The sequence below is a fragment of the Panthera tigris genome, chromosome D3 (assembly GCF_018350195.1).
Source record: "Panthera tigris isolate Pti1 chromosome D3, P.tigris_Pti1_mat1.1, whole genome shotgun sequence".
NCBI classification, from domain to species: Eukaryota; Metazoa; Chordata; class Mammalia; order Carnivora; family Felidae; genus Panthera; species Panthera tigris.
Genome location: NC_056671.1, coordinates 73,825,280 through 73,849,507, shown reverse-complemented (window position 1 = coordinate 73,849,507; position 24,228 = coordinate 73,825,280). Strand labels below are relative to the sequence as shown.

At 38.0% G+C, this 24,228-nt stretch overlaps 1 protein-coding gene across 13 annotated transcripts in view; it reads left to right on the top strand.

Moving 5' to 3' along the window:
* TCF4 (transcription factor 4) overlaps positions 1-24,228 on the top strand; it is a 349,808-nt gene that overhangs the window by 235,710 nt on the left and 89,870 nt on the right. For 4 of the 13 annotated variants that reach the window (XM_042963039.1, XM_007080495.3, XM_007080491.3 and 1 more), the window contains exon 1: positions 20,411-21,216. The exons of the other annotated variants lie outside the window; for them this stretch is intronic. In XM_042963039.1, the coding sequence (XP_042818973.1) occupies positions 21,148-21,216 (69 nt within the window). In that variant the 5' untranslated portion in view covers positions 20,411-21,147. Of the gene's footprint in view, positions 1-20,410; positions 21,217-24,228 lie in introns of those variants that run through there. 13 annotated transcript variants of the gene reach the window in all.

Below are 24,228 nucleotides of genomic sequence, written 5' to 3'. Positions count from 1 at the left end.
CGTTTGCAAGTAACCCCGTTTGGGGAATTCACTCGTTTCACAGGTGCTCAGGTGTGTTAACCTAGGGTACAATAATATTTTCTGGCTTGCTCATTACGAAACAAACTTGAAGTACAAAATAATTCAATAATAAGCAGAGTATGAAAACTGGGGTTTTATTGTAGCAAAGTCTGATAACTTGAGATGTTAGCAGATGAGATAAAAAATAAAATTTGTCTAAGGGTACAGTGGTAGTCAACTCATTTCTCCAAACTACTGAAGCTGAAGTTTCAAAAGAATGTTCTTGGCCTGGCAATTAAGACCTGTTGATTCAGTTTGAAATTTTTAAGCCATTAAGCTAAATAGAAAATGAATCTGTTTCTGTAACTAGTGTACTGTTTGAAAGTATTGTTATATAATAAAAAGGTACAAATTCTGCCATTTGATACTAAGGCATCTGCTTCACGAGTGAAATTTTATTACCAGAACCTGTGGGTTCCTCATATAGTGCCTGGATAGGAATTTTATTTTTAGATGTATACAGCGCATTGCCACACATATCATCTGGAGTTTAATTGCTAGGGATGGGCAAGAGAAAATGGAATTAGGCATTTTTATTATGGGCAGATACAGCTGGAATTATGAAATTCAAGTCCCAGTAAGTCATTATTCTATAAACCATGCTATTTTGTTTTCCCTTTAATAAATTACACCAACAACCTAGCTGTTAAGTGGAACTCCATCATGACAAACTGGGAGCATCCAGGTGGGAGGGAAAGACAGCATTTTCAGAAGTTTTCATTCATTCATTCATTTCTTTCTTCATTTATACTTATTCAAAGCATATTGTTCAGCTAACCTAAAAACCAGACACACCAAATGACATTGTGCGTTTCCTCCTCTTCTGTGTACCCTTTATTTAAATCGTGAAGCTTCACAGCTAAGGTCCTTCCTGTTTAAGGAAGTTCTCAGTGTTGCATCACTTACATCCCCAGTTGGTGGGGATGGCCTTACATTTTAAAGAGCATAAAGTCTGGCCTTTTGAGAAGGTTGTGCATTCAAAGACCCAAATAACACACGCAGTGAAACACAGGGACCTCTTGTCCTTTAGGCTTATTTTAGAGATGCTGAGTCCCCTTACTCACCTTGAAATGGGTAAGGATCTTTTGCACATACATCTTTTTTTTTTTTTTTTTTTTTTTGGTCCCATACAGGCTAAATTCACTGCCCTGCATGTTTCTTTCAAATATATTTCCAGTGAATGACTATAGTAATAAAAGTGGTGTGGTGGGATGGACATAACGCTGCACTAGAATTAAAGAGATCTCTCTAATTAAATGTGTGGTATCCTCTATTTCCTCACATAGTGGCCCTAGTTGGGTCACACATCTATTTCATGGTCTACAAAGGAGGTATTAATAGCACCTTCTTCATGAGATGATGTTGATATACTAATAACAATAACAAACCTGAACATAGTATTTATTCTGTGCCAGGAACTGAGTACTTTGCATCTAATGAATCACTTACTCCTACAAAATCCTATGAGATGGGATGTCCTACTCTTTATTCATGGCTAAACAAACAGAGACACAGAGGGGTGATGACACATGCCTGAGGTCACACAGCTAATAAATGGCAGAGCTGGGGTTGAGACCTGGGAAGTCTGTCTGCCAGGTTTCTGTGTCCTTAATCATGATGCCGTGCTCCCCCTGGCTATTCAGAGTATTTGGTAGAACAAAAATCTCTACAATCTGATTGTTGTTTACTTAGCAAGTATTTGCCAACCTGGAATAAATTAAGTATTCAGAATTTTCATCTCACTGTAGAATGACCCTCAGTACCTCTAAGTGGTACACTGGTTTTTACGCACAGCTTCTGCTCAGCCAGATCCCTTAGAAAGTCTAGACCGTTCAGTATAGCATTTCTGTAACAGAGACAGGATGATCTAGTGGTTAAGAGCATGGAAGCTGATCATCTGGGTTTTTAGTTGGCTGTGCCACTTACTAGCTACGTGGCCTTGGGCACATGATGTAGTATCCTTGAATTATTTTCTGAAAAATGGGCAAAATATACATACCTCCTAAGGATATTGTGATAAATAAATAAAGGACAAAACATATATAATGTGCTCTGCATAATCCTGACACATTGTAAACATCTAAGAAATGATAACTTCTAAGGACAGTAATAAACCCCCTCAATGTTAGCATCAGCAAGAAGGTAAATACCTTTCTTCGGGCACTTGAGAGAAACTTCACCTGTAGTTTACTGGAGTAGTTGGGTACAGAGCAGAAACTAAGACCAGGGTCTCAACTGCACGTAGAAGAATTCTACCTAATGGAGGTCGCTTGCCTTGTCTGAAACGATGAAATACCGCAAGCACTTTCTGTAGGTCTTTGTTCCTTGCAGTAGTGTCTCTCTCAGGCCGAGACACCTAGTCAGCTGTTTGAATCATTCGACTTACGCTCCGCAAAGTTTGCCTTGGAAGTATGTACTCCATCTTTTTTTCTTTTGAAATGGGACATCAGGCCAAGATGACAGAGCTCCTCATAATGTGATTCCCTCTGCCAGTAATTTGTTTATGCCGAAGTCAGCCCTGCCTCTAAGCGACAAGGAGATACAGGCTTTTTCTTTCATCCTCTATCAGTCTTACTCTGTAATTGGCCAGAAGCAGGTCAAGGAGCAGGGTAGGCCTAGGGTTTTTACTTCATCTGGCAAGACGGAGATGTGTTGAGCAGGTGGGACTGTGTGGCACTTTGTTTCTCTTCTAAAGTAAAACAGAGTTTGATTTGATTAGGACTGTTGAGGTAAATTTCTAACATTCAACAGGACTATTTAGACAGATGTTTTAGGGTAATGTCAAAGAATTGCTGGATTCTGGCCTTTGCCACATTGTCATGTGTTTTTTTCTCAGTGCCGTTGCTGAATTCGTAAAAGAAAATTTGTTTTTGCGTGTCAGCTAAGGGAAACTTAGAACGGTTTTTTACAAGGGCTGATTAGTGAACTCTTGAATTTCAAGAAAAAAACATCTGCCAAAGAGGGTGGGGCAAAGAGAGCATGGTCTCCACCTTCCACCACGAATGATTCTTCCCAGCCAATTTTCATTTACAGAAAAACCAGGCAGCACATCAGACTCCTCGGGAAAGGTCCTTCTGGCCGGACCTCTTCCTCGCGTCCCGGAACGGGGACGGACGCTTCGGTTCACAGAGACAGACTCTTTCTCTGGGAAACCGGATCGATCCGATGGAGCCACCCCTCATTCGTAATCATTGCCACCTTGTGGATTACAAAGGATATTGGTTTTCATCAGACTTCCATTTCAATTTGGCTTTTTTATGGCAAGTACACGTTGGCAGTGGATTGCTGTGTTCCTCACCAAAAGGATCCTCGTTTGCTCAACAACACCTCACTTCTCCACTCACAGTTCATTTATGATTCTGATGAGAGTGTTTTTTCAGGAAACACACATTTCACTTTTTGACCTAGGAGCATCTGTTAGAATTTTTTTTTAATACTACTTTGGCATTCTGAAAGTGTTAATGTCTTTCATATCTGTTTAATGCTATTTAGGGATATTTATGATCACCTCTTGGTTACTCAGGGTAAAGTGTGTCGCAATTTTTTTTAAACAGACAGGAAAGCATTCACATGAGGAAACAGATTGCTTTAAACATGTGCTTCCTGTGACAGTAAAAAGAACAAATTAGATTTAACACTGTGTAATGAATGCATAAATGTGTACATTTAAGCTTTTAAGAGCTTTATGTTCAGTTCTGGTCACAACAAAAATTGAGTCACCTGTAAAAATTAAAGCTGCCTGGGTTGCTCTCAGATTCCTAAAATGCCCAGAAATTGAGATCCACACCTGATGATGCCTCATTGGAATCATAAAAAGAATGATATGTTAATGCTGGAGGGAATGAGAACGGTCCAGGGCACATGGAAAGGTTAAACCAGGTTAGAGTTTGATTCTATACACTCAGCAAAGAAATCAGAATGTTTCGGAGAACAGGGAGGTGAGTAGGATTTTACCACCATCTTCCTCTCTGTCTGGGAATCAAGGAAAAAATCCCATTCTTCTGAACCCCAAATATTCCTCTCTTTCATGAAAAAAAAAAAAGGAAAAGAAAATCTGATGTTTACTTACTAGCGGCTGCTAAGATTTAATTACATAAGAAAAAGACTCCTTTTCTTATGTAATTCAGTTTGTGCTCATGTATGCTGGCTGGCAGGGAGTGAATAGAATATGAGTTAATATTTCCAGTTAGGCGTGAGTGCTGAATTGGAGGGCATGAATCCTCTCCCCATAAGAGTCTCTCCTCCTCCTCCTCGCCATTTCTGTCTGAGCCCTGCGGATGGTGTGTTTCCTTCCCTTGTGCTTTCAAAGCTAAGGATTTGTGGCACGCTCCCCATCCCTCTGGCCAAGGAAGGCCAGGACAGAGTCCCTCAGGGGAGGGCACATAGTTTGGGGACATCTGACTCTCTCATATCACATACTGAGGTACTAATATCAAAACAGACTGCTTGTCGTTGCACGGTGGGGCAGTGCTTTTTTTGGCTGCCGTGGTCGAAATGCAATGGGCAAGCTGTAGTCCGCTTGGCATCAGATTGGGCTAAGGGAAGCTGGGAGATCAGAGTCAGACTGTGAATGCAAGTAACAGCCAATGGTTAACTTCCTTTTTGTGTGTCACTTGGCAGCAAGGAGACTGATGGCGATTTTCTTTTCTTTTCTTTTTCTTTCTTTCTTTCTTTCCTTTCATTTTTTTTTTTTTTTTTTTTTTTTTTTTTTTTTTAACGTGGGTAAGAGTTCAGTGCCCTGGGAAGAGCCGTAGACGCTGTCACGGTGCTTCCTCACACAGTTGAGTTGCGTTGATTTCTTGAGGCCAGTACAAGTGTTCCAAGCTCCAGCTCCCGGAACTGTGTACAGGGCCGCTGGACTTCGGATGAGGAAGGTAATCAGATGAGAGGTGATCCACACAGAACCTCACTGCTGATCTCCAGGAAGTCTTAGGGAAATCAGACTCTTGCAGAAGGCAGCGGAGCCAAAGGATAATATATGCACTTGACTGGATACTCCCTTGTATGCAGACACCCAAAGATATTTTTAAAATGATCACTACCGCACATCCCTCGTCTCCCATCAAAGATTCAAATCAGTTTTGGGCTGTCTGGAAAATGCAGGGCTAAAATAGCCAGATTGAATTCAGATGAAATTACCTTCTGCTTTTTGGGGAGGTTGTTGCTCTTGTGTTAGTCGAATTATTTTCTTTGAAGATTCGTTTGGAAGAGAGTTTGGGAGAATTTCTAGCCTCCCTCTAGAATTTCCTCCCATTTCTCTGTTTGCAAAGAGCTGTTCCCCAAAGGCGAAAAGAGCGAGTTGCCATCTTGAGGAGTGAATTGTATGTGTAGTGAGCACCAAATGGTCTCAAAGTTACCCCAGAATTTTCAATATCTCTAGTTGCTTTCAAATACTATTTATTCCCCTAACCGTTTGTGCAGGGTATCAGTAAGATGACCAACTTCTGACAACCCTAAAAGCTGGGAAGGAAGCTTAGAAATAGAATACCATTTGTCTGGTAATTAGAGTGTATCTCTTAAGAGTTCGAGAGAATTCTGATTAACCTTTCTGTTCCCACATTCTCACATAAAATTAGCACACCTTTTAAATTATTATCTAGTATTAAAACACATATTTTTGAGTCTTCTTAATGCAACAGGTTCTGGAGACACTAAAAGTGTGTTATAGGTTTCTAAAAAACTTCATTTTTCTTACATTTTAAATGTTCTGTTTGTGCAAAATTTCGAGAATCACCATAAGGGCTTCTTTGCATTTTTAATTTAGTAACTAACATATGAATAAATTTGCATATTAATTAGTTGCAGATTAAATCATGCATACATAATTGCCTCCTTACTGTGTTTAATGTTTGTCAAAATCTCCAGCCTGGTTTGATGGATGTCGTATGAAAGATTACAATTTGATGTACCCTTGGAAGTATTTACACCAATAATGCAAGATTCTTAATAGCAGAATTCTCTAGTTATATACAGTTACTAATAAACATGTAAGATAGGTACATGTCCCTTTGACTAAAATTTTTTCTTTGCACCAAATCATTTACTATTCATAATCATTAATGCATCTCCTAATTATACAGCATATGTCTGTTAACCCTTTCGTTGCTGGTCTTCAAATGGTAGCTTCTTTCTTTTCTTGCCCCCTAAAGAAAGCAAATTATTTGATAGCATTCTGAAATTACTGCATTGCCTTTTACCTCTTTCTTTACTAGTGTGTGGACACACCTCATTTGCCACTTACTCTCACCTACAGTTGAGAATTACGTGATCACGTCGTATTTTCCAGTTAAAGATCAAGAGATGACCCATGCACACACACTTAGCTGATGGGCTTTCACTTTTACCAACGTTGAAAAGAATTCAGATATTTGAAATGCTTCCTATTAAATGGTAAATACACATGCACACATGCACAGTTTTTGGAAGGATAATCATAGGATAAGTAAAATTATTTAAATTATGTTTTACTCCATTTTGAATATGGTAATGCACTTAATGTCTTATCATAAAATATAGAATGGATTTTTTTTTTTTTTTTTTGGTACCAGGACTGAGATCTCTACAGAAACTGACTAGAGAATGGGTGTTCTTGATTTGACAGAGTTAAAAAAATATGTATGCCAGTAAGTGTTCTTTTTAATTAATTCCTCAGGTATTTAATTTTTTTAAGTTTTATTTCACTCATGTACAGAGTAGACCAACTGGCATATTTTTTTTTTACTATTTTGATGTCTAAGCTGCTTATCACACTGTATTACCCTGCATTAATGAGTATTCCTACTGTGCAAAATTCTATCAAAAATGATGGTGTGAATGTCATTTTTAATTGGAAGTTTATACAGTCAAATTTATAGTACACAACAAAAAATATGTACGTAATTCTGTTCCAAGCCTTTTTTAGGCAATTGATCTTTTTGGTTTAAGTATACATTTTTATCATCCTGACCTTAAATTTAGCTTGAGAATCCGGACAGATATTACTGAGTTTCAATTAATACCATTCTTGAGGGAAGAGGGAAACCAAGGCACAGGACAATTATAAAGCCTTTTAATTATGAGAGGAACAAATATAGAATCTATTTTCAGGAATCCCTCTTAAACATGAAAACTTGCTGACCAATTTTGCATGTTCCATAGAAGCCAAAATATCTGCTTTCTGTCTATTCTATTGTTGAATGCCTTGCATTTATATGCTTATTAAGGAGACAAAGGTTAAAATGGGTCCAAAGCATAAAGAGCTGCTTTCCTTTCTTTGATTCTTACATAGGAGAAATAATACCTCCTGCTCACCTACCCCAGGGTCGTTTTCTTCTAATCACAAAGCACAATGAACTATTTATTGATTTAGCAAAACATTCTTTTGCAACAGGCAATATAGCATTAAATTATTTAGCAATGAGAGAAATTAAATGAAAGCTGCAAAACTTACACAGGGAAGCAAACAGACCCAAAACATCTTATTTGTCCACAGCCATTGTGCCTAGGTAATTCAGGGCATATGGTATGTAAATGATGTTTGGAGACCCTTGCCAAATCTACACACGGCGGGATAAATTAAGGACAGGTTTCCCTGGGTGTAAGTCCCACAATTGTGACCGGCACACTCCCTGCTTGGATGTGCTTGTTCCGTTCTTGTGTTTTAGCAAGAGCTTCACACAGCATTCAGTGGTCAAACCTGGTCCTCAGCCTGCTTCGAAGACATTATTTTTAATTTGTGAGGATTGATTTTATAATTAAATTTAAAATACAGCACGAGTTTCTCTTCCCCTTACATTTGAAAAGTAAGGTGTGAATAATTCATCAGTATATATTTAGATATTACCCATTTAAATGGGTATCTTTGACAATGGAAATCAAGTGCACTGAAGAAAGGTATTACTAAGCAGTGACTTTTTTCTAGGTCAAGATTAAGATATTTGCTAGAACAGGAAGTGAATTATTTTGAACAATTAGTAATTTTAGTCCCAAATTAGCCCAGTTGTAATTTATTAATTCAACTTTGTAACTCAAATTACTAGTATCACTTAATATTTGAATTATTATTTTCAAGTATCTGCTCTCACTTCTAGAAAGGTGAAATCACTATCTGCTTCTTCCATTTAAAACTTCTTTGAAATAGCTGCAAGGTTATGCTATTTCCTTTCTTCTGAAAGGAATTTCTTTTCTAAGCTGGGTGTTGTGGCCCGTAGTTTTTGCTACTTTAAAGTCCATTTTGATTATCTTGGAACTGTATAATTGGAGATTTTGTTTAGAAGTGTTGGCAGTTCCTTTTCTCCTATGATAATTCATCAGCAGATACCTAGGTAGTGCATTTGCATGAAGACTTAATTATGAATACAAGACTTAAACATGTTATTAATGAAAGTTATTTCAGGGCATTTTAAAGTATGTAGAGTATGGTTTAGGATGTTTTGTTGTTTTTACTATTAAAAATTTTTTTTTTTTTTTTTTTTTACCAATAAAGCTGTTATTTTTGTAAGGATAATAGTATGTTTCTTCTATAAGGTAGCAGTTTAGGCGCTGTTCCTACTATTACCATTTCATTTATGAAACACAGATAACATGCTAGTTACTGTATGAAGAATGAAATTCGGTTCAGTTCCTGTCCATTGCTGTGTAAGTTGGGTAAAATCAGGGGGAAAAATACCCCTGAGATCAACATAAGTCAGTAATACTTGACACAGATTTAGCTTAAAAGTCATGCAAGTTGGTGGTGGGTCTGGAGGAGTTCATGTAATTATCATGTAGCCCGCAGTTGGTGAACTCAGGGTGAAGTTTTGAGCTGGTGATTCTGTGACCATCCCCTTGGTTCATTGAAACTACTTTGCACAGCTGTGCTCCCAACTCAACAACGGAGAGCAAAAACAATATTCGCTGGAAAATCAAGCTCAGTTGGCCTTCTAACTTTGCTGGGAACTTGCAGCCTTGAAAACAACAAAGGATAGATAATCACAGTTGAGATTACAGAGTCCAGATTAAATGCATTACACAGGAGGGGTGGTGTGGCCCAAGTTTACCCGCACTGTGCTAAAACCGTGAATGCCCACGTGTTAAGCACTGTAGTCACTTACCAAAATTTTTGGTTTTAAATGTCATTGAACCACATGTAAACAAAGCACCTGTACTTCATTCAAAAAAATTAAGGTATATGGAGAGCTGCGGAGGTAAGCTGAGGGATTCTTTTATTTTTGCTATTTGGTGGGAGGCAAGAGCCATAGGCAATAAACACAAGCCATCTCAAGTATTAAAACAGTCTATTTTCATGTAATGTATGAATCAAAATGACTTAGCAGTTTTAATTTTTTTTTTTTTTAGAAAGAAAAGAATATAAAGAGAGAGATAAGTGAAATTTGCATCTCTACAGACAACTCTGCATAGCAAATTTAAGATTCTGGCAATTTCCTTACTAACATCTGAAAATTGAGAATGTATAGGAATCTCAGACAGATCCTTAATTATTGCGTTGCTACCAGGGGTCTCTGTGATGGTATCAATAAGTTAGGAAACTTTTTTGAAGAAGGAATAAACGGGGGCTCCTGGGTGTCTCAGTCAGTTAAGCATTGGACTTCAGCTCAGGTCATGATCTTGTGGTCTGTGAGTTCGAGCCCCACGTCGGGCTCTGTGCTGATAGCTCAGAGCCTGGACCCTGTTTCAGATTCTGTGTCTCTGTCTCCCTCTGCCTCTCCCTGCTGTTTTTTTTTTTTTTTTCTCTCTCTCTCTCTCTTGAAAAAATAAAACATAAAAAAAAAATGTTTTTAAGTGATAAGCAACTAAACTGATAACTAACTTATTTTAGCATAATGCATTCAGACCAAATTTCTCCTTGGTAAAGAATATTGAAACTGTATTAATTGTTTGTATATACTTAGGAAATTTTAGGGAGACCTGATGCATTAATCTTCTTTCATAAAAGATACGGCTTCTGCTTATCCCGATCTAAAGTATATTTCAAACCAGTCTTTATAAAATATTATAACCTTTCTTTTAGAAATCTGTGCAACATCAAGTATGTGTATCACAGAGGTAACTGGAGACAGAGAGTATAATTTCTATCATATTACCAAAAGGGGTCTATAGCTCTCCAAAGGTTAAGGAACCCTGATTTCAGCCAGAAGTTGCAGGAAGTGATTGATGATCCTACATCATCATATCCCCAGTCAGCAATGGATCAACACAAGGCTTAAGTATCAAAAAAATTCAGCAAATATTTATTGCACACCTACTAAGTGCCAGTATTCTCGGAAGGTACATAGCAGTGGACCGAATTCCTACCATTGTGAAGATTTACATGGCTGCAAGTAGTTGTTGAAGCAAGACCTCATTAAAAAAAATTTTTTTTTAGCGTAGTTGACACACAATCCTTCATTAGTTTCAGGTGTACAACGCAGAGATAGAGACTTGACATCTCTATATGTTATGCTGTGCTCATCACAAGTGTAGCTACCATCTGTCATCATACAATGCTACTACAATGTCATTGACTGTATTCCCTAAGCAAAAGTTCACTTTATAATGCTCCACAGGGTCCCAACACCACGATCCACCTTGTGAACTAATAAATACAGAGGCTATGCTTCTTAAAAGCCCAACAATTGATGTAATCCCACAGTCCATGATAACAATATAATAGATAATAGATAAAATCAACCACAGAATCTAGTGTAATCGTCAGTGAGGTTTTTTTGTCATCGGCCTATTTTTTGCTAGCAGTGAAACAAAATGACATCTCTTTAAAAAGGTTTTTATTTCTCTAGTCCTTAAAGTCAAGTTAAATGGAATGTTTTGGGAAGGACAAAAGAAAAAGTTAAATACGTGGAAATGGCATGGAAAGCACCTGCTTGTTTGTTTCATGTTCCTCCACATCGTTAGGAAATGATGTTTGGCCATAGGAGAATCTGTTGTCCCTCTAATAAAATGTTATGAAATTGGATTTTGAAAGGAGACTATAGATTGACTAAGTAGGGTGGCTTCACCAAGGAAAATTAAAGACTACAGAAAACAAACAGGAGTCTGCATCACGCATACACTAACCGACAGAACAGTATCACTTCTCAAAAGTGACAGTGCAGGCATGTATCCATTTTTATATCTCTGGCACATTGTTGGCACTATTAATTATTCCATTGAGAAAATAGCCGCTCTATACAGAAGAAAGGAAGATAAATGAGTTCCTCCAAGCCCCCTTCTGTGAAGTGTAAGTGTAAATGAATATGCTCTCTGCCAGCCCAACGAATAAAACTCAGTCCGTCCCTCATCTTCAGCCGTTTATGATCCAGGTGAGGGAAAGGGCAGACTCACGAAACCAAAAATAGCCATTAGAAAATTTAAAAATTTAGGGGGGCAATTTATCATAACTACGTGTATGTCCGTGTTTTATCAGTAAAAAGTAAGTGTAGCTCTATTTGAAATGTTTGTCTAATGATATGCTCATTTTTCCATTTCATGAAGGCTTGACTTATTCTCAGATTGAACTTAGGGCTAACTATAATGTCTTTGACAATTCTGGACTTGATGATTTCTGTCATTGGGGAAAGGAAGGAAATAAATCCCTTTTTGTTCCTCATTCAGTCAAAGAGCAAAACGTGATTAAGGTCTTATTAGGTATGTATTATGTTGTTAGAGGGTGGGGCAGAGAAAGTTAAATCTTGATCTCCACTCTTTATAAATGTATATTATTTAGGGGCAATAAAGTAGGTGCATGATGTACTTGGCAACGATTTATGGCATTAAACTTTGTTGGAGAATCCAGAGGATCTAGAATGGTCCTTATCTGGAAGTGACTACAGAACTTGATGTCATTCTGTTTCGGAGAGTTGCCGATCTGGCAGATTAAGACAGAGGCCACAGATACGCAACTGAACTTCTGTCTAGCAGCTTCTGTGTATATTTTCCCTAGAGTTGAACTTTTTTTTTTACTAAACTGCAGAAACAATTTTTGATTGTCTTTGTGTTTTCAGAGATCGATTGTCCAGAGATGTATCTCATAAACCGTCGATCGCAGAATTTCAAACTTGGGAAAAAACCCCGTCATGATCACAATTTAACAGTTATTTATTTGCAGTGTATTTATTTATAAAGAAACTGAGATTTAGATAAAGCCAGAACTCACTCAGGCTGAGAGAGCTAGATAGAAATTACGCCAGAACTCAAACCACCAACTTGGTTCCTGGCCTCCACATTCTACCCCTTTCTCTAACAAGTACAAGGGAGCAGGTGATGGGGATGGAAGTCTCATCCCCAAATATGTGGTTGGACAATCAGAAACTAGCTCTTTTGGAAGTCATTAAAAAAAAAGAGTATTTAATTTTTTAAATTTACTTTTCAATGTTTAATAGTTATTGATCATGAAGTATGGTCACTTGTTTAATAATTGTACTAATAATGACTCAGTACAGAAAGGCTTAACTCTGAGAAAACCTTACACACACAGTAATTTTAAGTGTGCCTATTTTACTTTTTTTTCAAAAAGTATGAGAAATTGATCAGAGATCAACACTGCTGGCAAGTTCCAAGGACATGGCCCATGTACAAAATGGGTATGGGTTGAGTAGTTTCCCTTGCACATAACACATTTTTCACATGGTAGCATGAAGTAAGTAGGTCCCACATGAAGAACATGGCTTGCAGGCTCTGAACAGATGTTAGGGAACATGTCACATTCTGCAGTAAAGGAAAAGCTCCGACTGGGGGTAAGGGTGCGAGAGTCGACTCCCTTGGAATTTGGACTCCTCTTAAGCAGCATTTACGTCATTTTAGGTTCAGCATGCATTTGATAATCTTGTTCGAAGAAGGCGAAATGCTGACTGACATTTTGGGAAACAAATAGAGGCAAATTCATGCTTCTGGTTTGTAAGCACCATAATTTGGCAATTTAGCACTGTTAACAATAATTCTAGTTATGATTATGAAGACATCCTTTTAAATCAGTTTTTACCAAACGATGAATGAGTGGAAATAAGACTATTACTGCCATATGACTTTGGGGAAGTCTTCACCTATTCCTGATATGGTTGTCCTATGTTAGGAGCCAAAATTTATCAATATCAAATTTTTTGCCAAACAATTCTAATTTTAATACTGTTTGTGTCAAGGAGAGCCTATGAGTTGATTTCCATTTTATCTAGTAGAAGCCCCAAATTGTCCTTAATTGCATCTTCTCCCTTTTAAAACTTCTTTGAAAATGTCTTTTGGCTTGCCCATGGGATTTGCCAGAAGCTCTTTTCTCTTACCAGATGTGGGTACAAAACTTGTCTCACCTGTCCCATCATGGTCATCTCTGTGTTTGCATGTGGAGGAAATCTTTAAGTGCTTATGGTTAACAGAACAAAGAGATCGTTTATTTTTTAAAACTCAGTAGCTAAAATTCAAGGTCATACTGAGTTAAAGAGCACAACAGCTAGGTCAGGAATGGACTTAAGCTTTAGGCTGTGGACTGACCTTGAGGGAACTTGAATCTGCTACTCCTTTCCCTTTGAAATAACCATAATTCTTGCTCGAAGTGGCTGGTTTCCAGTTACACAAGAGGGTATTTGGGGCAAAACCTTTATAAAACAGGCACGTGAGATAGGCACTTCAGTAACGGATGTGCATAGGATGCTAATTCTTGTATGGTCACTCACTTCCACTTTAAAACTTACTGGTTTTATTCTCTTTACCTACTCTTTTTTATTTTGCGTGTTTATCAGGGATAGCCATTAAAGTATTTGAAAATTGCTTGTTCTCTGCCCAGCAATTCGTTGTTCTACTTGTTGGACGATGTCAAACAATTAAATGTAATCAACAGTTTAGAACCTCAGGAAATTGTTAGAATTTCCACCCCAAAGAGGGTTGACAAACCCTAGACAATTATTCTATTTAGAATGGAAATGGTTTTCATTGTGATATCACATTTCCCTCTGATCATTGAGCAATGCATTGGGAAGCCCAGTATTTATTCGCAAATTTTCAAAAATTGTGTACATCCTGTGCCCGGATTCCAATCTGCTTCATCAGTCCATTTTGTCAAAAGTTTCTCAAATGGAATCCTTCATTCGGACAAACAAACATACCCAGGATTTCCCCCCTTTAACTTTTTGGGAATTCATTTTTACACGTGCATCAATGCGACGGAAAAAACAGTTGCGTCTTATTTCATCTGCTTCAGGTGATTGTGGTAAGCCTGCTATAGCTCTCTTCATCTGGGAAGTGCTGCCATCTGAGTCAACTTCCTCCGTCTCTGTTTTTATATTGTCCAGGGTGATGCTTCCTCATTGCACCAAAATAGAAATGGTTTGTTTTTGTATCAAACTTGGAGACTGGCTATGGATTACACTGGGTTAGGGTAAAGGAATTTTTTTTTTTTTCAAGAACATTCCACTTACCCCAAGGGAAAGAGATTGATGTACTAGAGACAAATGAGAAGCGTTAATGATTTTTATTCCCTTAACTAAAACATCTCCTTTAGTCGCCAGAAGTATCACTTGTGCTATCTTTTTTTCTAATTTCATTTAATATTTCACAGATTTGGTAGAACAAATGTGTAACTTTTGCAAGTATGGGTCTTTGCGTGAAATTGAGGAAGGAAGAAGTGAACTTCAGGTGGAGTCAAGCATGTAGTTTCCATTGTAATTAAACCCCAAAATCTATATATTCTGGTCTTGCAACTTACTATTTCACTTCACCACATCACCCATGTTCCCCAGTCTGCAGGCTAATTCCATTTTATAAATTTGGCTTGTTGAATTTCATAGATATGATATTCATGTGGGTAATGGCATACTCATTGTATTCTTCACCACAGAAATGAGAAAATGTGTGAGAGAGTGGGGAAATGACTATAACTAGATCTAACTGGAGACAAGAATTTGGGAACTTGGTTTTTACGTTTATTTAGCATGCTGTTGTTTGTCACCAAAACAATATTATGTCTGTGTGAGCTTTTATAATACTGTTTAAAGCAAAATAAGAAACTGTCTCTTTCTTCTGAAGAGAAATACTGCCACAGAAAGGTAGAAGTCAAATATTTACGGAACAAAAGTCTGGTTAAAATAGCCCACATTGCTTACCTTAGTAATCAATGTGAATTACATTATAATCAATATGACTACAAGCTATCTGACCAGCCAGGAAGAAAATAAATATTTGATCATGTGATAAACCATTTGGATGTCTGCATATGAACCCAAGCCGTATAAAAGTATCCAATTCAAGATAACAATACGAAGTCACTGATAAAGCCACAAATAGAAATTAGATTTCACAGTCTCAGCTGATAATTTGATACCTTTCTGTGATAAAAAGATCTTCCAAACTAAACTTGTCTATATTTGAACCGTACAAATACTTAAAACTGTTGTACCTGATAATATGTAAATGCTGCCAAGAGAGTAAGTTTACGCCACTGAGAAAATGCAGGTGGTTTGTGCTTTATCTCAGTTCTTCATGTAATATGGATTTACTTCCGATAAATATTTTTATATTCGTCTGACAAGTATATTTATCTGAGATAAGTATTTCCCCCAAATGAATGTGCGTTTTGAAAAAAAGTTTAAGGTAATTAGGATTCCAGTTGAGGAAAATCATTAACAAAAAATAGCTTACTCGCTTACTAAGAAAACATAGTTATTTTACATTCGAAAGATCTCAATACAAAGAAATGTAAGAATATACATGCAAGAAGTTTGTTGGTGTTCACTGCTGGATTGCAGGACTGTGTCAAGTCACAGATATCAGGAAAAATTATTTTTAACTCTGTGTGTGCGTGTCTGTGTGTCTGTATCCTCCTATGGATAATTAAATCTTTTACGAAAGTGTACTCGTACCTACTAAGGATTTCTGTCATTGCAGTTTGAGCTGGATCTTCGACATCAACCCCTCCTTAGGTCTAAGCGATCACCATTCACTAAAATTTGTTAAAATTAACAATCCATGTATATGCATTCACTAAGTAAACACTAACATTTTTTACCTTGTGAATTAAATTTCTTCTTTCTAGTGACTTCTACCAGAGAGCAGAAAAATCCAATTGTTCAGCATCTGAATAAATCAAACTCAGTAATAACTCTTTTTTCAGCGGATATGGGTAGCTTAGATAACCTCCTTTCCCTGACTTGACAAATTTTACCATTCACTTATGTGTAAATATGAGGACATAGATTTTGATCCTAAAGCATCAACAGAAATAGATTTTCAAGTATCTAAGTGTACATACGGGCTTCCCACGCCAAGTGTGGCAGGCAATGCACAAGGCTTTGTGATTTGATATCTTTGCTTAATGGTGAAGAATATAGCATGGTTCTGTTGTTTCGAATCTTTTTCCACTTTAGTAGGCATGTGTTACCTACGTCTGTTTTGGGTGGAGATCATTTTCCCACTGTTCTCTAAGGCACCCTTCTTGTCTAGAGGAAACAACAGAGGAGGAACCAGGAAGAGCCCTCTCATTTCTAACATGTCAATGATATGCTGAACTAGGTGCCCTCTCATCTACGCTTCTCAAAAGAAGCGCTGGTGTTAAAATGAGAGAACTAAAACCCAGATTTGTGATACGACTTGGCCACCATCACACCGTGACCAGGTGTTAAGGTTGTAATTCTCAGACAGCTATGCCTGACCCTCACATTTAAGCCCTTGGGATTTTAGAACTTTGCTCACATCCTGATCCCACTGCCTCAGGAGTTTTGTGATCTATGAAATGTCACGTAAGGTTCTTTGTGCCTTAATTTTCTATCTTTAAAGTAGGAATGATAATACCTGTCGCAGAGTACTGGTTATGAAGATTAACTGTAGGCCGTGGTATGTTCTTTAAATTGTATATCACTCTACATGTATTAGTTAACTGTTTTATGACCAAATTTTTGATGGGGTAGATATTTACCTAAGGTGGTTATTTAATTTATAGGTATGCTCGTTCCCATTATGTTAGGTAATCACTATATATTGATGACTATTACTATTTTCCTTGGGGTATAATGTTTAGTTAAATTCAGCTGTGCTTGGCAAAAGGGAACAGCATTGTAGAAGTAAGCAAGTATTGTATGAGAAAAAGGAAAGTTTAGGTGTTCAGTGACTTGAACAGAAACATGGAGTTATTCCCATACTATCAAGTTATACCCTGGAGGGAAATGACACTCCCTTCAAATGACCATCATTCATTCCTCCTCCATCCACTCAACTCATTTATTGAGCACCTGCCTTATTCTGGGTGATGTACAAGGTCGTGTGTGTGTGTGTGTGTGTGTGTGTGTGTGTGTGTGTGTTTATTAGGTTTATTTGGACTTTTCAGGAACTGCATAATACAGTCATTATTCAGGGAAAAAAAAGGTAGAATTTAATGAGATCTGTGATTGAGAGGGAATAGTTCAGTTCCTTACCATGTGACAGTTTGTTGTCTGTTGACTATATGTGTGATTGTCCCTGCTTCACAATGAAAACATTAGTCTTTAGTCATATCTTTCCATGTTATTCAAGGGCACAGGCCCCATCTCCTCAACCATGTGGTCAGGTCTCTGAGAGCAAAAAGAGTGTTGTATGTGTCAGTACAACTCAATACAAAGTTGGGAATCGTTAAACGATTGTTTGTGAAATGATTGAATGAATACAAAAATCCAAGGCCCTTCACTCAAGTGGTATAGAACTTGTTCTTTAATGTGGCCATTCATTCCTTCATTCATGTATTCATTCAGCAAGTTTTATTGAATGTCCACCTTGTAGGTGATACTGGGCACACGCATTGGGGATTTCTGGTCCGCTAGCCCCCAAATTTCTTATGACAACTCTAGATATGTGTCCCCAGTTCTCCTTTACCTCAAATGTATCTGTCAAGGACTTTTAGGAAAGTGATGAAAGAACTGTAAACTTCAAGTTATAGAAGAAGGTCAGAATCATGTGGATGTATTTTAAGTGGTCAATACTTCTAAACGATAGTTTTACTGGTAAGAATTTTTTCCCCCAAGAATGGCAGATGCTGCCTACCCCTAGTGTCCTCAGTGATGTTTTCAGCTGACCACCAGGGAGAGTGGTGGCTCACTCTTTTGTGTGGCTAACTTCCATTCCCTATCATTTCAGTGATAACAAGGGACTCCTGGCCTGTTAGGTAACTTGCCTAAGTATACACTGATGAAGCAAACAGACCAGGTCAGTGTCCCTTAAAAATTGGCTGCTCTGATTGAGACTTCTTTTAAAATTATTATGAAACACACGGATTCATGCATATAGCTTCAGTTGTTCTTAAACTTCTGTGCTAACTCCCCACGCATCACACTAAAAATTTATCATGGGTGATATTTCTGTCACAAAGGAAACTTCAAAGTCTGAATTCGCAGAAATGTCTCAGTTGACAAGCCACTGACTTGAGTTCTGTGATTGAAATGTACTCCAAGGTCAACAAACCAAAACCTGAACATCAGTGGATGATAATACCTTCAGTGTCTCGATGGTTATAACACAGAGAATACCTTTCAAAGGAGTGTATCTTTATTAATCATTGCAAATTTATACTTCTGAAATTTCAGGCTCTTTTTCATTAGCTAATGAAGCCCAGAAGCTTAATGTTCTAGTACCATTTTAATTTTTTGAGTCCCATGTGCTGATTTGTCGGGGTTTAAAAATCTCTTTCACCTTATCAGATTAAAAACATTTATTTATGCACATGTTAACAATGTATTTAAAAGCAACGAAAGCTTCAATATTTAAAATATTAATTGTTGCTCATTAAAGTATGAAAATTTTATTTATACTTACATAATTAATAAAAAGGCATTTTATATGTTTGCAAGATGAGGCACTTAATGTAGATGAGGCAGAATGGTTATTTATCAAAATAGTTCAGAAATCTTCCTAGCGGTCCATCTATGAGAAAGTTAGACAGGATCTAGACACAGCCTTCTAAATAAGGGGTTTCTATGAGAAACAACAAAGGAACAGCAACAATAACCCCCTCCCCCCAACTTATCTCTCTTTAAATTCCAGCCTCTTTTCTAAGCCCTGGTTTTTACATACTCTCCTTTAGTAGGTGAGTACCCTGGCCTTATGTATGAAACACTGAGGGTGGTTTAAAGGTTACAAATGTGATCCTGTCAGATTGACAACTAACTGTTCTAATGAGGAAAAAATCCTCAAAGCATGAAATTTGAATGAAATGTGTGATTATAATTCAAGTACTGTTTACACAAACCTCTGGGGACCCTCAGAATAAATGCAGAGCAAGTGAGTTAGACAAACCTCTGGGCCTTCGCTATATGTGTGTGTGTGTGCGCGCGCGGGGTGTGTGTGTGTGTGTGTGTGTGTGTGTGTGTGTGTGTGTGTTTATTTTAGAGTGTGGGAGAAACTTTGCACCATGAAGCCAAAGCTTTGCTCTTCAGAACCAACACCACAGTCCCCCCTTGTTTATGAATACTGTATGTGTTTTGTTACCATGTTGAATTGTAAGGAAATAGGTGCTTTGAATTATTAAAGTTGATTCTTGAGAATAGATGTATGCTCGGGTGGCATTTGCTTCGGCATATGCAAATGATTTAGTTTCATTTGGGATCAATTCCCAGAGGCCCTCCTTTCCTGGGATGCTCTGAATTTGGCAAGCTCAAGTCAGCCCGTCTCTTCTCCCCCCTCCCCCTCCTCTTTCTTTCTTTCCTTTTTGTTTTTTGTTCCTTCCCCCCCCCCTTTTTGTTGGGTGATATAATATTTAAAAACAAAACAAATAAATATATACACTTGGTTGTTAGAAACGTTATGATCTAGAAAAGACTCTATTGTTCAGTTGTAATCAAAGGTGGAGGAAGATTTTCGCCTTAATCACTTAAAGTTTAGCAAAACCGTACAAACGTGGAATGTTTGTTAAAATATTCATACAGAATAGGGCTCCTTGGATGATGCAAAATTCTGAAAGTGTGGTGTCAGAGGTGCCTTTTTAGGAACTGACAGCTGTAAGTGATTCGGAGGTTCGGATGTACCAATAAACTCTTGCTTTAGAACCCAGAAACCAAATAGCGTTAAGTGGGTGGTAGATGATCCAAAGGTACAGCGAAAGCACCAAACTCCAAACTGAGAAGGTGGCCGTGAGGGGTGCCCAGGCGCAGCGAAGGGAGCGTCGTCCCCTTATTATTATGCCGGCTGGCCTCTGGACACGCGGCGGTCTGCGGCATGGCGAGGTGAAGTTCACGGGCGGCCCCGCTGCCCACCGGTTCCGGGGAAGCGGAGGGTTCGCAGAGCCCTGGGCGGGCCGCACTGTTACTCTGTTTCATTCCGCAACCCCGTTTTGTAGGTTGTTGACCAAGCAGTCAGAAAACACTGCCCCCTCTCTCCTTCTGAGCGAGGTCAGAGACGTGGTGGGTTGTGTGTGTGTGTGTGTGTGTGTGTGTGTGTGTGTGTGTGTGTGTGTGTTTCCCTCTCTCCCCTTTCCCTCCCCTTTCTCCGAGTCGAGTTCTCAGGCAGCTGCGTACAATGCTGGGAGCTAGCCAGCAGCAGAGACAGATGGCAGAGTTATTAGATGTGCATCATACGATTCCCTTCCTGCCACTCGCTTTTTAATCAAATTAAAACAAAAAAGAAAGAGAGGGAGAGAGAGAGAGGGGGAGTCAATTAACTGCATTTGTATTCTGCTCAATAATGGACCCTGTTCCACTTTTACCCTAAGGCAGTTGAGTGGAAATTTTAGAGAAGAAAAGGGTGCCTAGAACAAAACAAAACAAAACAAAAAAAAAAAAAAAGGAGAAAGAAAAGAAAAAGAAAGAAAAGAGAGGAAAAAAGAAAAGAAAAAGAAAGAAAAGAAGGGGGGGAGTGAAGACTGCAGAAATTTGTAAGAATCGGCATTATTGAAGGAACTGATAAAAACCCCTCGGAAAAGTTGAATCGATCCCGCGTATGCATTAGGATTGAGAGCTCCATCAGGGCCGGGCTGCCTTCCAGCTCCGCTGCGCAAACTTGAGCGTCTGACAGCAGCGCGGCGGCCTCCCCCGCCCGCCAGGAATGGTCTCTTCCTGCTTTGCATATTCACCACGCTTGGCCCGGCCATATGGGAAAATGCAACTGAAGGAATTGTTGTGAAAAAAGGGACAGCGAGTTTGAAATAAAAGTTGTTAGAGTGGTACTGAGGAGAAAAAAGATTCCGAGACCATGTACTGCGCATACACAATCCCGGGCATGGGCGGCAACTCTTTGATGTACTACTATAATGGGAAAGCGGTAAGCGGACGCGGGCTGCGAGGGGGATTTTTGACAAGTTTTATTGTCGCAGGGATGAGCATCCTAGGCGGTGATCATTGTTTGCAAAGTTGTGCAGGACTGCTGCACCTTCCTTGGTGCCATGAAATAGTTATCATTTGCCAATCTTAGGATATTATGGTTGCCTTTTCTTTTGAAAAAAAATTCCCCCCTCTCCCCTCCAGAGCAGAAAAATAGGTGGTTTCAGAGCTTTAGAAAGTGGATCCCAGGGCGAAAGTTTGCAGTCAGGTAAAGTTGGAAGGTGGTAAGATGGGGGGAAAAAGACTTTTGGAAAATTCTTGTTGCTTCCAAATGACTGTTTGAAAGGAAAAGCAGATATGAGGAGCAGAATTGAGACAGCCCAAGTTAGGCTGAGAGCAAATGTGGGGTAAGTTTCTCCCTGGACTGAGGGTTTGTGATATCTAGTCTTACTAAGTTGAAAGCTAAAGTGAAGTGGATTCAGTGGAGAGAATCTGAAAGGTTAAAAAAGAGCAAAGACATAGAACTGAGACATCTAAGAAGTAGATTATATAAGTTTAATATTTTAAAACCAAAAAAAAAACCATTCATGCACATAGCAATATTGTTGTAAGTCATTTGTGTTGTGTGGCTTCTTTACTCAATTTTCCCCCTTCAACAGAAACGCTTTATTTAAAAAAAAAAAAAAAAGTGTCTGGTATTTTGTGCATAACCCCAGCAGAAGGTTTATACTTGCCATCTGGAGGTTTATTTTTTTTTTTCCTTCGGCTGGGTCCTCTGAAGGAAAAGGATTTCAGTATTTTCAAATCGGTATGTGGGGCTCTCCGGAAGATTTGTTGGGGGGTAGAGAGAGAAATTTATTATTTTAAAATAGAAAAAGAAGATTGAGGGAGGAGTGAAAAGCAGCCATTTACAAACTGCTCTCTGTGTACTTTGAACTTCCATTTGGATTGATCTTAATCAGAGTGTGATAGTTGGGCCAAAAGGGACCGATCAGAGCTTTCACGAAGGCCCAATTCAGCTGTAGCGATTGGCGCAAACGAATTAAAACATGTGTATGTGACGGTGTATGCATGAGTCTATATACTTCCCTGTGTATGCATAATGGTTCTATCTAGCTGAGCGTATACTGGAATGCACACACATACACGAGTGTTTCAAGGTGCAGTATGGTTTAGGAAGATTAATAATTTCATTCAAGAAACCAATTTTATGAATGGGCCACTGCTGAAATAATATCGTTTACTTTTATTTCTTGGTCACTTAGAAGTGTGAGCAAATTGTCAAAAGTTTATAAAACTATCCACTTTTTATCTTTTTGTTTGTTTGTTTAAAGAGAACATAGTGTGTAATTAGAAGAACAGTTAAGTGTGGTAAGGGAAATATAACTTTAAAACAAATGGCTTATGTTGTGAACAGATCCAGTAAAGTGGCTAAATTTGTAAACATAAATATTAGGATTATGTAACTTCCTTTTTTTAAACAAGTGCCTAATTTGCAATTGGTAGTTACTCATGTATAGTTCTTAAGACTTTTGCCTATTATCTTTTTGACATTCCCACACATAACATATTTAGTCAGTACCTTTAATCTTAAAGCACTTCTAATGAAAATTTTGTGAATGATGCTATCATAGCAGGAAAAAGTGTCTCAGAAGCAATAAAATAGCTGCAGGGACTATATGATCCTAATACAGTGGAAGAGAATTACAATGAATATAAGTTTCTGAGGTTTTTATCTTTAGGAATTACCAGTGATAATGATTTTTGTATATGCATTGTTAATTTTCTGCCCTGATGGTCTGAACTGACAAAATTTTAGTTTTAAGTTTTGGACATTTTAACTCCCTTTGAGCCAAGAGGAATTTTTAAAAAAAATATGTATTCCATTCCCACAGCTTGCCAGTTGCCTCTACCATAAGAAAATGCTGAATATGACATCATATCACTAATATGCCCTCTCAGTTGCCAAATATTTTGGTTGTTAGATTTTTTTTTTTTTGAGAGGATGGTACTCATAAAATCAAGATCGCTCTGTCACAGGAAATGTATTTATAGGAACTGTTTTAAGGCGTTTATTAAAAACAAATCTGGTGATGTGTATCTCTATTGATTCAAACACTAGAAAGAAGCAAATTGTACATACATTATAGTTAGAAGAAATAGCCGTTTGGAACACTAGCAGAAAGCTTTTGAAACCAGGAATGGTTACCAGTTCTTCATTTTAGCTTTATGAAACAGACAGCAAAGTCCAGTTGTACGTGCTCTTTGGATGGGGCCAGTTGTATCCCATTTTTAAAAATGCCTTCATGCATACACTGGGGAAGCAGATTTTTGTTTATTCTACAGTGTGTATTGTACTGGCTGTAATTCTGCATTCAGCGGCTTTTGATTTGGTGCCAGACATCTTGTGGAGATTGTGTATGCCATGAGTTAATTGTTCAAAATGCCTATCGAAGAGACTTTACATTTCTTGAGTTTCGCTTGTTGTTTTGGGTTTGAGTATCTGTGCATTTTTGTGTGTATGTGCGCATATGACCAATGTGTGTTTTAACTCAAATTGTTGGAGTTAAGTGTGATCAGCTATTTGTTACACAAGCTTTCCTCTGAAGACAACACAGCACAGAATTCCTTCTTCTTCTTTTTTTTTTTTTTTCCCAGTGACAAGTCAATTACTTGTTTAAATTCAGTTTGAACTCTCTGAACTGAGAGAGGCCAGAGGAAGCAGGTTTTCCCCGTGAATAAACAAAAGAAGAAAAATGTAAAATCATTCCAAAACACTGTGATTTTAGGTTGTTGGGCGAGTGCAATTAAGCCTTACAACAATTATGATTTCTTCTTTTTGAACTGGCACCTATAGGATTTATGAAATCAGTTTTCCTCTAACACCCTAGCAGGAGAAATAGTAGAGGCAGTGGTATTTTAGGACAAAGAAAAATGTAAATTTTCTGTTACCTTAAGTTATGAAGTGTTTCTATAGCCATATCCCACACAAATTGTTTTCTTCTTTCTGTGA